Genomic DNA, 14,234 nt, shown 5'->3' with positions numbered 1-14,234 from the left:
TTCGAGTCTTCACTTGACGTGCGCTTGAAAAATATCTGCTTTTTTTTACATAATAATATAAAATATCATTGATCCACCATAAATAATTCATATAATTTTATTTATATTACGCAAATTAAAATACTGTAAATATAAAATTATAAAAAAGCTATTCACTTGTATTTTGTTTTGCGATTTAACTATAATTCTTCAATTTACCTACAACGGGCAGAATATACAGTGAGTAAACAAAATAAAAGGCAAGATCGTAGCGTGGGTGCCTGCACTCTTGTTCTCGAATTTTATAATTCTTCTATTTTCATCTAATTTTATTTTTAAGATTGGAAAAAAATACTAAAAAAGCCTTCAATTTTTTAGAACACAATTCTGCTGAAGAAGACAATATTCTAATGAATCTGAATCAATACGTTGTAAAAATATTGGCGACTAGCGGCCCGCTCCGGCTCCGCTCGGGTTAACAAAAATTTCAACGAAATTTGAGGTTGTTTTATTTTTTAAAATAAAAGAACACTTATTGCGGCATAACTATAATAGCTGTCGCGACACTTTTTGTAAATAATAATGCGTAGTACATTATTTTATTCTATCATCAATAGTTTTCGCAGGGCACGCGATGTAAAGAATATTTTAGGAAATTTTTTTACGTCTTAGGTTACATTATTGGAATTTTAGTAAGGATTCCCAAATTTTTTTCTAAAAACATTATAGCATATGTCACTCGGTAATAGTGTAGCTTCCAAACAGTGAAAGGATTTTTCAAATCGGTTCAGTAGTTTCGGAGCCTGTTCAATACAAACAAACAAACAAATCTTTCCTCTTTATAATATTAGTATAGAAATCAGATATTCTGTAGCACTAAAGCCTAATACGACCACTTACTCTGGCGTATGAGATCGAGTCCCCAATTTCATTGCAGTTGCGTTACTAAAAATCGGTCGTCTATTTGTAACCAAATTGAAATGAACGCAAATTAACGCTTCAAACACATTATTATTTCAACTGATATTCAAAATGTCCAGTCTGTTTTATGAACTGTAAATAAACAAGAGAGAGAGATATTATCTGTTTAAATTCATTGAACCGATACCAATTATTCAAATCGTGCAAAGTAGCTCGTGCTCACGACATAATTGTAATTGAAATGAAATTAGATGTGGCAATTACTTTGTTATTTGCATTACAACTAATTTTGAAAGGATCCAAAGTTTTAGCGGCGGTACACGGGTCTGGACATGAATTTTTGTGAACATAATATATTATTATGCATATATATATTATAATGAGATACTATAGTTTCAACATTTGCTGCATGTATACAATTATCTTGAAGTATCAGAAAAACAAGAGGAGAGCTGGTGGTCCCGAGGGGGAGGGTGATGGGAGAGATGTGCTCCGGATTAAACGCTTCAGTTCCCCTTTGCCTTCTCATGAGTTCTGTCTCATGCGAGGTTCGGACGTTGGTTGTTGAGCGACAGGAGCTTTTTAGTCGGTTCGACTCCGATATGCCCCGCCCGCCATCCCCAGTGAAGGGCGGAAGTCCGGCGATTTTCTCCTGGCAAAGAAAAAACAAAATACTCATTAATTCTTAATGCTAAACGGTTTTCTAAAGTGTCAAGATACTATATCAATGAAGTTTATATTTAAACTATAATATATATCATGATATGATCTTAAGTGACTTTAATAATTAATTTGACCATTTGCTGTGGAGTATTTACGAAGGCAATAACAGATATCCGTAAAAGTAACAATTTTATATCAATTTAGGTTCTTTTCAAAGTTTTCCTTGTTCTTATGCAACAAAATATAGAATAATTTATAGAGCGCGAAACTTCCTTCGTCTCTCCATGGTAGCAATTTGATTATTTTCATACTGAACTTTTTTATACTTATCACAAGTAACCAAACATGTTGCGAGTAATCATGAATATCGACACGAAGAATAGGCAACAATATTTCCATTATCCTATATACCAGAACGTGTCGACTAGGAATAAATATGTAATTCTGATCGCTAATTAATTATTCTTCTGATTATAGTTCGCAAGGAGCAATTTAGAAAATGTAAATTGCGACACGAAGCCGCACAGTGAATACATTACAAGATTAATAGGATAAAATGTAAGCAATACAAGTTGTGTATTCAAATACCGAACCGTCTCGTGTGTACATGTATTCATTGCTACGAGTATATTGCAGTTCACGTAGTTGCGTCACGTTCACTGCAAATGCAGAACTGTTTGTCTGTTAGGTTTATTAAGCTCTAAAAGAAATGATTCCTCCATTATTGGTTTCATTATCAACCATCTAAAGACATTTGGTAGGCAGTGGCTTGGCTCTGCCCCTGGCATTGCTGAAGTCCATGGGCGACGGTAACCACTCACCATCAGGTGGGACGTATGCCCGTCTGCCTACAAAGGCAATAAAAAAAAAATAAAAAAAAACATGAAATAAAATATTTATTACGACACGATGCACCCCACACTTTTTTTACAATAAATTTATTTTCTATTTTTAATTGGATTTTCTATGATAGCGTGTTTTTTTTTTTAAGCTGTTATTTATTTTTTATTTTTTAGTTTTAGTAGCATTTTGTATCATAGGAGGACGGTTAGCGTGGTATGGACATGTGATGCGTAGAGAGAAGATGCATGTGACTAGGAGATGTATGGAAATGGTAGTGCAAGGTAGAGGGGGAAGAGATCGACCGAAGAAGACATGGATGGAGTGTGTGAATGACGATATGAGAGAGAGAGGAGTGAGTGTTGAGATGACGGCTGATAGAAGAGAATGGAAGAGAAAAATTAGCTGTGCCGACCCCACCTAGTGGGACAAGGTGGAGAAAAAGAAGACGAAGAAGAAGCATTATGTATCATAAATTATTCATTAATGTATGTAAATTCACGCAAATATAACAGTTTCCAATTTGCTAAGTGAAAAAAAGAAGGCGTTCAAATGAATTTGTTGTTTTGACTGCCGAAAGTAAATAACGGGACTAAATGTTTAAAATATTGAATTTTGATCGGTCCTTAATAAGTATGCCAAATTTCGAGTTTATCCGACGTTTTAAAGGGGGTCATAATCATGTTCAAGGATTCCGTTACATACCAACATACATACATACTAACAATCGCATGAAGCTAATAAAAGCGTATTAAAAATATCTATACAAAATTCTTAAAATCGGCTGGCTTATGTCATTATAGTCATTTATATATTTAATCTTGCCGTTCCGATGAAATTGCGTAAATGAGTCGTCTATTATCAAAGGCGGCAATCTGTACATTTGGACAAAAATTTTTTATTGATATGTCAATACAGATTTATTTGAATATAATCGTCTCCTTCAAAGAATACGGTTCAAAACCTGCATTAAATAAAGGTTAATAGTTAACCTGTTATTTATCTAAGATGTCGTTCCGAAGAGTTTTGTGACTGCCAAAGGAATACAAAGTCAATAATTCGTTTTTCTGATTTACCAATCATTGTCCAAAAGTCAGATTGCCGCCTTTGATAATAGTCGACTCAAATTAATTAGTGCGCTTTCCCATAATGAGGACTGATTAGTACTAATGATGGTACAAGTACTGTTATACTGAACAAAACCGAATGGGAACTGGTAAAGAGTTTTACGATGGAACGCTATTATGTTTAATGTTTACGTATTTTGTCAGAACGTTCCGCTTGGTTTTACGGCAGTAAACAAAGGAACGGACTGTTAAAGTATCTAAAGCTACACCCACAAGGGAACATAGGAAATAAAGCTTTTAACTGATGTGTTTCTAAATTATTGTGAATTTTCTTTCTTAAAAAATTAATCAGCCATACTTGTAGACATCAATAATACTAAGAAGACAGGGAAGTAGCTGACTAAGGCTGAAGGCTATCTTCAATTGTTGTATGAATAAGCATCAGATTTAATTTTGAAAATAATAAATCCAAATAATAATGTCTAAGATAGTAAAACTATATTATGATCTCTCATCTATACCAATATTATAAAGCTGAAGAGTTTCTTTGTTTGAACGCGCTAATCTCAGGAGCTACAGGTCCGATTTGAAAAATTCTTTCAGTGTTAGATAGCTCATTTATTGAGGAAGGCTAATAAAAGTGATGCACCAATAAAGAACGTTTCAAAATAGGGGTCTAAATAGCTCCTTAACATTGTATAATTCAAAAATATTTTCACTTTCTACGTAAATGAAGTGGGGGTAAAATTTAGCGTTATGCCAAAGTAACTATTCCACGCGGACGGAGTCGCGAGCAAAAGCTAGTAGTCTCATAAATCTGAACAAAAATTTTTTTTTTTTTTTTTTTTTTTTTTTTTTTTTTTTTTTTTTTTTTTTTTTTTTTTTTTTTTTTTTTTTTTTTTTTTTTTTTTTTTTTTTTTTATTGCTTAGATGAATGGACGAGCTCACAGCCCACCTGGTGTTAAGTGGTTACTGGAGCCCATAGACATCTACAACGTAGATGCGCCACCCACCTCGAGATATAAGTTCTAAGATCTCAGTATAGTTACAACGGCTGCCCCACCCTTCGAACCGAAACGCATTACTGCTTCACGGCGGAAATAGGCGGGGTGGTGGTGCCTACCCGTGCGGACTCACAAGAGGTCCTCCCACCAGTGATAAATATAATAGAACAAAAAATTTATGAAGTAAAAGAAAGAGAGAAAAAAGAAACAGAAATGTCCCTACCTATGGCAAGTTACAATGGATATGGATGGATATAGAGAAGGAGTGTTAAGGTCAGGAGTTGAGACCGGTCGTAAAATTCATGCCGCTGCATGCTGCGCCGACCTCAGATAATCTGAGATATGAGAAAGAAGATAAAGTTTAGTCCGTTCTCACTCAAAAATTGCTAAATAAAGGAATCAAGATTGCCACAATTGCTTATGTCTATAGCTCTTGTAAGGTTTAAAGGAAACCCGATAACGTGGTTAATCAGACCAAACCAAGTGTGTTTTGAGACAACTGTAGAAAAATGACTATGATCTTAGCAGATACAGTAGAGATGCTATGAGTAGCACGACATCTGTTCTACATGGCTACTACGCTCGTTCTAAAAATAGTGACATTATGTTTTAGTTTGAAAGGAAACAGTCAAGTACTGAAATGGAATAGCTCTTTGGATCAAAAAAAGCAAATGCTAGTACTTTTGAAATAAATAATATATCTTTAAGATAGTGTGAATTTAAAATGTCACAATTTTAAAATCCATTTCGTATAAATATTTATTTTCTCATCTAAAGAGGCAATAACTCACACTCCGTCTACAGATTTTATCGCGAATTTTCAAAAATCTACAAAACCCGATGAAAATCTCCATCGACATTTTTAATATCCGCCTCGCAGACGGCACATATAAAATCTCATTTCGTTATGTATTCTTTGCATTCTGTTCTGTGTGAGACACAATAAGCGCACAAGGACATCGTCTCAACGAGTCTTGCGCAAATAAATCTGGCATTGCGAGTTCCGTTTTAAAAAGGTAAAACAAAGCTGCGGAGATGTCGGCACGCTGGCTTTAACTTGACTCCACTAACGACTTTTCAGATTGGTTAGAATCTAAATATAGAAAAAAAAATATGTGTGGTGTCGTGGGACACCGAATAGGAACGAAGCTCCTTATTATAAAAATATTAATTTTATGTTCTATTCGAGGGATAAAGAAAATTAAACTGGAGGTTTCGCAACAACCCACGATCATTCGGTAACGTGCGAACTTATTGTGGTACACTTCATTCACTGTTGTTTGCATAAGAGTTAGTGTATTGCGCAAACGAACGTTCTAAGATAGTGGTCAATGAATGATAAAAAAATATGTTAGTTTTTGTACATTATTACAAGGTTAAGTTGGTACACTGTGTGCATTACTAATAAAAATCTTACGTTACGGACGGTTTTTCCCGGTTAGGGTATCCCTCTGCATCGTCCCACAAGGAACTTCGTTCCAAAAATTTAATTTGGTAAATTGTATGTAAGAATCTTAAAATGTATAATTGGATTAGTTATTTATTTAATGCCATTAAAATATGTAGCAATCGAACTTTTTGGTGCTACACGAAATGCACCACAAATAGAAATTAGGTGTCGTACAGGGTCATTGATCTCACGTGATAGGACGAAGCTTGTGCTCCCACCTATTCTCGGGCTAAATTGAGGATTCACTAAATAAGTTTAGGATTTATACTAGTAAACTGTATATCAATAGCTATGTAACTATGAATGAGTTACGCTACTTTTCAAATCCTGTGACACATAATTATTCCAAACAGATATTTTAAGCATACTTACGAATAACTTTCCCAATGAAGAAACAACATCATGTAATAAAAACCCGCAGAATTTATTGTTTTGCTTAACTATTGGTGCCAAGACTCGTACGTCATATTGTTCTATTGCCTTTTTTTTTTTTTTTTTTTCCACAGGAGAAAATCGCCGGATCCCCACCCGCGCGGCAGGTGGGGTATGTGGGAGTTGAACCCACTAAAAACTCCTGCCGCTCACAACCGGCGCCCTACCTCGGACCGGGCCGGAGCCCAGTCGGGACTATTGAAACGGCGGGACAGGGTTGACGCAGAGCACATTACATCCATCCCACCGTCCCACGGACGCCGGACCGGTGGCCGCCAGCGACACGACCACCGGTTCCCTCGTTCAGCGGGCCGAGAGCCCGCTTTGATGGCGCCGCGTTACACCTTCCCCCAGAGCGGTCGGGGGAACGCGGTCTACCATCACCCGGCTTCCTATTGCGGGTGAGCGTGCCAAGCACGCCACCCCACGTCTGGGTCTCTCCCCGCACAAAACGGGTGGGACCCCTAGCTCTTAGGGGGCCAGGTCACGGATACGACCCCGGTCCCGACCCCCTGCTTGGCGGCGGCGGCTTTCTGCGTAGTGAGGAGAGCTTTCCCTCACTCGCCCCGCCGCCTCCTTCTGCGAGATGGTGCACTCGCAGAAGTCGAGCATAGCCTTCCATGACTCATCGCTGCCAAGCATCGACGCCATGACGCCAGGCAGCGACAAGTCAGGTCCTATCTTTGCGACCAGGACACGGCGCTGCACCTCCCACGCGGGGCAGACAGCGAGCGTATGCTCCGCCGTGTCCAGGTCGTGTCCACAATGGTGACACCTCGTCGTCGGCTCAGCCCCTATCCGGCGCAGGTACTTCCCGAAGCATCCGTGCCCGGTCAGCACCTGCACCAGACGAAAGGTGAGACGTCCTTCGCCACGATTCACCCAGTCATCAAATACCGGGTAAACTGCCTCGACGGTCCGTAGCCCCCACGTGGGGTTGGCCAATCGCCTCGACCACGACTCGAGCACGGACCGCCGAGAATGGGCCTTCCGCGCCCGCAGCTCACTTTCGGGGAGACGCGCCACGCCCCGAGCACGAAGCTCGCACGAAGCACCGATAGTCGGCAGCGAGCGACTCCGCCTCCAGCTCCCATGGCGGCGTCCCCGCCAAAACACACGCCGCCTCGAAGGAGACGGTGCGATATCCGCGGATGACCCTGATGGCAACGGTGCGCTGCGGCCGGCGTAGGAACCGAGCCATAGTGGCCCGGTTGCGCGGCTCAGCCCACACAGGTGCACCGTACAGGGCCATCGATCGCACCACCTCCGCGTAGAGGCGGCGCACAACCTGATCCGGTCCCCCAATATTCGGGAGCAGCTGGCTCAAAGAACCGGCCGTCCTCATCAATCGGGGGACCAGCTCCGCAAAGTGAGCACGAAAGGCCCACCGGCTGTCCAACACGAGGCCGAGGTACTTCAACTGCACCCCGACCCCTATCCGGACGCCTCCAACCACGATGTGGGTGTCAACTGGTGGCGCCCTCCGCGGCCCGTGAAACCACAGAGCCTCGGATTTACTGAGCGCCACGTCGAGACCCAGCCTCCTTATCCTTCCGACGACGAGGGCCACTCCCGCTGTGGCGAGACGGGCAGACTCCCTAAAATCATCCCCCCGGGCCACGACCAACGTGTCGTCCGCGTAACAAATAACGCGGAGGCCCGGGAGGAGGGCGCCCCTCAGCACCCAGTCGTACCCGATATTCCACAAGAGGGGGCCGAGAACCGACCCCTGTGGAACACCACGCACGACCGGAAAACGATGAAGGGTCCCACCGTACCCGGTACATACGACCGACCTGGCCCCCAAATAGGACCCAACCAGCCGGCGGAGGTAGAGGGGCACTCCATGCCTCTCCAGTGCCCCCCCTATCACGGTCCAGGGCAGAGTGTTAAATGTGTTGGCGATGTCAAGAGACACCGCCAGCGCCACCCCACCCCGAGAAACGGCCTCGTCCGAGAGGGACCGCACGCGAAGAATTGCATCCACGGTCGAACGGCCCTCCCGGAAGCCGCACTGCTCCGCCGACAGGTCAGGCCCCACCCCGACCAGGTGCCGAACGATGCGGGCAGCCAGAATACGTTCCAGCAATTTTCCCGCCTCGTCCAGCAGCACGATAGGACGATACCCGGCGGCTGTATCCACCGGGCGCCCCTCCTTCCTCAACAACACAAGTCTGCCCGTCCGCCAGAACGACGGAAACCGTCCCGACTCCAAGCAGCCATTATATAGCTCAAGGAGCCGGTCCCCCAGGGCACCGAGGGCCAAGGCCAATACCCGGCCGTGGACTCCGTCCGGGCCGGGGGCCGTGTCTTTCGCAGTCATCTTGACAACGGCCACCCGGAGCTCTGCCTCGGTAATACGGGGCACCTCAGCAGGAGCTTGGCCGTCGACGGTGTCAGACGGCCCGCCCATAGCGGGAGGGACAAAACCCTCCCGCTCCTGCGGGAACAACGCCGAAACGATGTCCCGCAGCTGCTGGGGCTGGAGACGCTCAGTCATAGAGGGGGCCCACGGGCGTAACTTGCCGCGTACCAATTTGTATGGGCTCCCCCACGGATCCGCTTCGAGCGCCTCCAAGAGTCTCTCCATGTTCTGCTCCTTGGCCCGCCTGATGGCCAGCCGCAGGGCGTCCTTCGCAGCGCGATATTCGCGGTGCAGCCGAGCTTCCTCCTCCGCGAACGCGACGGGCTCGTCGCGCCGCAGGCGGCGGCGACGGCGGTGTCTAGTGCACCGGCGGCTCGCCCGAATGGAGACCGCACGCAGTCTTGCAATTTCGGGCGACCACCAGGGCGACTGTCGCCGTCCAGAGTGCCGAGAGCCGACCCGGGGCATCGAGGCATCACGTATGCGGTGCATCGCGCCCCGAAACCATTCGGCCTCGGTTTCCACATCGACAGGTTGTGGGCGCGTGGGCGCCCACGCCGCCACCATAGAGGCCTCCACCAGGAGCTCCCTGTTCAGGAGCTTCAGTACCCACCTAGGGAATGACCGGGATGCACTCTGCGGGGGGTCAACCCCGCGGGCACCTGCAGCCGGCGTCGGCGCGGGGGCAGAAAGATCGTACCGGATATACCGGTGATCGGACAACGATTCCGCCCCCACCACCACTCTCCAGCCGAGGATGCGCCGTGCGACGGGCGAGCTCGCGAACGTCAAGTCCACGATAGACTCGCCCGTCCACCGTACGCAAGTCGCGATCGAGCCCCTATTAACGATACAGAGACCGACCGCGACCGCCCACTCCTCCAGCAGCCTACCACGAGCGTCCGTGAATGGGGAACCCCAAGCGACAGACTTCGCATTGAAGTCCCCCGCCAGTATCACTGAAAGGGGAGCGAGGTGACGAGCGATCACCTCTAGCCCGTCCAGGAACCGCTCGAACTCGACGGTAGGCCGATTCGGAGAAAAGTACACCCCGATCACGACGATATTTTCTAACTGTACCGCGACGATCCCGGGGCCCCTGGTCACCATCGCCAGGGGGGGGACCATCGCGGTTCTTCTGATATGTATGGCCGCCAAGCCATCAACGTCCCCAAACCAACAGTCATCCGCTGGGGGAACGAAGTATGGCTCGGCGACCACAGCCACGTCAATTGACCACTCCGCCATGGTTTGGAGCAACATGTCCTGAGCCCCAGCGGAGTGGTTCAAGTTTCCCTGCAGGAAGCGATAGGTGTGATCCATTAAGGCTGAACCACATCCATCGCTCCCTCCCCTACTCCATTGCCCCCGCTATCGGGCGCGAACGCCTCAGCGGGGGACAAAGTGCCGGCCGGTGCTCCCCCGGCCAACCGCTTCTTTTGACGCCGCTTAGCTTGGCGGCGCCGATTTCGTTCTGCATTCTTGCTGGCCGGAGGGCAGGCCTTGCCCCCGTCCCGGTGGTCAGCTTTGCGCCCGGCCGCCGCACATAATAAGCAATGTGGCGCAGCCGAGCACACGGCCGCCTTGTGTCCAGGCTGACCACAGCGAAAGCACAATCCGCTGCGGTCAACTGCACTCACGCATTTAGCGAGGCAGTGCCCAGTGCTGAAGCATCTGAGGCACCGCCAGGCGCGTGGTTCGAGAAGGCGCACGCGGGCCGCTATCCAGCCCACGCGCAACCTGCCCGGTTCCCCCGACGGTCTCCCGGGCGGAGGAGCAGCCAAGGAGGTGGCCGCCTCTACCGGGCAACGCACCCAAACAGAGCCAGCCCCGGTATAACCGAGGCGCAGCTCGCCTACAGTTATATTCTCCAGGGCGCAGTTGCCCCGGGCGGCAATAGCCGCCACCTCATCCTTAGTGGTGCAGTCGTCCAGGCCGGTCACTCTCAATTCAGCCATTTTGACCGGCCTGTGCACTCGAACCTCCTCCTCAGGCAGAACCGTACGGAGCTTCGCCGCCAGACGCTCCGCGATGCCGGAACTATCGGCACCGGGACACTCTAGTAGCTTGGCCCTATTGGCCGTCAGCCTACAGCGGAGGCCCTCCCCCGCCCCGATCTCGTCCAGATCAATAGCCGCGCGCGGCCGGGAGACTACATCTCCGTATGACATGCCCTTGGCCTCGGCGGCCGGCAGCAGCGTTAAGACCACTGCCGCCGACCGCGGCGCGCGCGACGACTTCTTCTTCGTCTTCTTTTTCTTGGCGGCCACAGGCGCTCGACCCTGTTGGGGAGCAGCCTGAGACGCCGCGGTGGCCGGTGCTCCGTCCACTTGCGGAGCTGTCGGTACGGCCCTCTTGGCACCCCGCCGGGCCACCACATTCCACCCCTCGTCCATGTTAGACGGGGGCGGAGGCAGCGGACGGGGTTGAGGCGCCTGCGATGTGCACTTCGCATTAGCGCCGCCCCCCCGCTTGTCTCTGTCTCGCCCCGGGCCCGCCCTAGTGGCTGGAGCCTGTACGGGGGTGGAGCGGGTCACCGCAGCACCCAACACCGCGGCAGGTGTAGACGCAGGCCGCTCAGCGTCACCAGAGACAACACGCTTCGCCTCGAGAGCCGCCAGCCCGCCACCCAGCCTTTCCATTACAGCCTGGACGGTGCGTGTCGTCCGCCCGTCCAGCGAGGCGACAGACATCGACGCCGATGACGGCGCCGGTGACGGTGCGCCCTTCCCCCGAGCGGGTCTCCCTTTAGGGGGCGGCATCTCCTCCGCGGCAGAGGCCGAATCGGAGACTACCACCACTTTCTCCGGTGGGGCATCCGTGTCAGAGGACGACGTTTGCCCCCCCTCCCCTTCGCGGGAAGAAACTCCCCTTGACTTTCTCTTCCGCCTAACTTTCCCTTTCGGGCCAGCCGCCTCGCAGTCGCTGACGAGCGCAGAGCGCGTCGAGCCAGCGCTGGCACACCTCGGTTCGACGGGTTTTCCACTGCCCGTCGCACAGCCCCCTTCATCGTGGCATGCTTTGCCCCCCCCAGAATACGTGGGGCAGCATGCTCCCACCGAAGTGGAAGCACGGAGGGATTCTCCACCTAGAGTGGTACCCTCCTGGGGTAATGTTTTTTGTAAGTTTGCCATCATTAATTTCGTTCCTTTGTTATTTAACCAGGGGTCGGTCCCCTGGGACGGCCCTCACGACTGGACACCCTCCAGCCACTCATCCCATCACCGGGCACGTCACAGGCTTAGGATTAGGGCATTTTTTATAGAGGTTTGCATCCTCGCGGCCCCTACTAGGCAGCGGCCCCCGCCCCCCACCAAGTGGGGATTACGGTATGGGACAACCCTTGGGACTAGACTCCCTCCAGCCATTCATCCCATCGTCAGGTGTCAAAAACTTGGGATTGGGGCATTTTTTATAGAGGTTCGCATCCTCACGGCTCCTGCTAGGCAGCAGCCCCCGTCCCCTACTCGGTAGGGATTGCGGTGTGCTTCTTCGAAGCCACGCCGGTAAACCGGTACCCCCCTTTGGGGGGCCTTCCCCTGTAGCCGCCAAGAGGCAGCCGGGGACATGGCAACCAGCGACCGGAAGGGAGTGCCCTCCGGTTCACTTCTCATCCACGTGGGGTCTACCATTACTGACAGACCCACACGTCTGACCACGGTGTGGCCACGCCGGCGTACCGGTACCCTCCTCTGGAGGGCCTTCCCCTTTAGCAGCCAAAGAGCTGCCGGGGACATGGCCTAGCATTCAAGAGGGCTCCAGAAGGGAGCCATCTCCCGCTTCACGCACCCTTTGTCCAGCAAAGGTGGGAAAACGGGAACACGGTGTGCAGTCCTCTTTGTTCGCGGCACCCCTGTGCAGACAACGCTGCTCCACGGTATCGGGGTGCACGCTTAAGCCCCACCGCCGCGACAAGGCGAGACCACGTTCGGTGGGGACTGGGTGACCTAGTCGAAATTCGACTGTTAATTAATTGAAATTATAAGTTTTAACACTATTATGGTTCTATTGATAAAGACTATTTATTATACTTCTATAATCACAGATTTCGCCAAAACTACACTATAGATAAACAATATTAAAGATAAACAATAAACAAAGAGTATATATGTACATGTGCTATGTCAAACACATGGTAGTGTGTGTAATGTTTTTTTATTTATTTAATGTATTTTTTATGCACAGTAAAAAAAAATAACATTCTGCATTCCTTCTCTATATTCTGTATAAGTGTGGGAAATTTCATACTCCTTCGTCCGCGCAATTTTCTTAAAAAGATGTACAAAGTTTTTGCTTTACGTATCAATTTAAAGATTAATGTTTAATGGTTAGGACAGCTATTACTACAGCACTACTGACAATTGGGATTTCGACCCGTTTCCCAGAATGGGTATAGAATAGAAATGTATATAGGCGTCCATACCATCAAGCTCCAGTGTCATGAGCTTGTAGTACTTAACATGAAGTGGACTCTACATATCTACGACACATGTATTATTCATCCTACTAATCATAGATTCCCAGAGGGGTCAATATCGACCATTTACACACGAGATTACTTGACCAACCGGAAAGTATTTTCAAATTGGTATAACTATATTTTGATTCAATACGAAAAATTAAATACGAGATTAGATCTTTGAAGCAATATGATTATTAGGGTCTGAAGTACTCAGTTCATTTTGGAAAAGGGGTCTATGTCCAAAATAGTTTGAGAATACCGGATCTATTATGAAATAATTAAGACCACATCCAAATTGGTGCTGCAATTGAGGAGATTGACATGCTGAATAAATAATACAATTAAAAAAAGTTATGCACATGTTTAATTTAAAATGTTCAGGATTTATATATAAGTATATAAGGCATTTTTTTATTTTTTTTTTATTGTTAAGATGGGTAGACGAGCTCACAGCCCACCTAGTGTTAAGTGGTTACTGGAGCCCATAGACATCCACAAGGTAAATGCGCCACCCACCTTGAGATATAAGTTCTAAGGTCTCAAGTAAGTTACAACGGCTGCCCCACCCTTCAAACCGAAACGCATTACTGCTTTACGGCAGAAATAGGCAGGGTGGTGGTACCCACCCGCGCGGACTCACAAGAGGTCCTACCACCAGTAAAAACGGCTGTCCTAAAATGTATGCTGGTTCGCGGTAGAAACAGGCAGGGCTTTGGTGTATACCCATGCAGGCTTACAATACGTACTCTCAAATATATATAGCAGCAGGAATTGAAAGAAATCCTCACTGGGGAACCGTATAGATGAACTAAATTAATGCGATTAAGCTGAACGTTTCGCGACAAATGCTCACAATACGACGATAAAGTTCTTTCATGCCAAACTCCTTAAAACTTAAATGAAAACACTCAAATCAGACATTCTACCTCACCCGCCATATTCCATAAATATTGCTTCGTCCGATTTTTGTGTGTTCAGTTCGATGGCTCACGGTCTGGCTGATTCGCAGCTCATTACAGACATAAAAAAATGACTTAATTTATGGATAGCC

General features: G+C 47.7%; 1 protein-coding gene across 1 annotated transcript in view; it reads left to right on the top strand.

Annotated features, from left to right (window-relative positions):
• LOC149500451 (uncharacterized) overlaps positions 1 to 12,651 on the top strand; it is a 61,342-nt gene extending 48,691 nt beyond the window's left edge. The window contains exon 2 of the mRNA XM_089736582.1: positions 11,282 to 12,651. Coding sequence (XP_089592708.1) covers positions 11,282 to 12,195 — 914 coding nt within the window. The 3' untranslated portion in view covers positions 12,196 to 12,651. The remainder of the gene's footprint in view (positions 1 to 11,281) is intronic.
• The last annotated feature ends 1,583 nt before the right edge of the window (positions 12,652 to 14,234 follow it).

This window comes from Bombyx mandarina, chromosome 21 (assembly GCF_030267445.1).
Source record: "Bombyx mandarina strain Sakado chromosome 21, ASM3026744v2".
In the NCBI taxonomy this organism is placed as follows: domain Eukaryota; kingdom Metazoa; phylum Arthropoda; class Insecta; order Lepidoptera; family Bombycidae; genus Bombyx; species Bombyx mandarina.
Note: the sequence above shows the minus strand (reverse complement) of the source record. Positions and strands in the feature narration are given on the sequence as shown.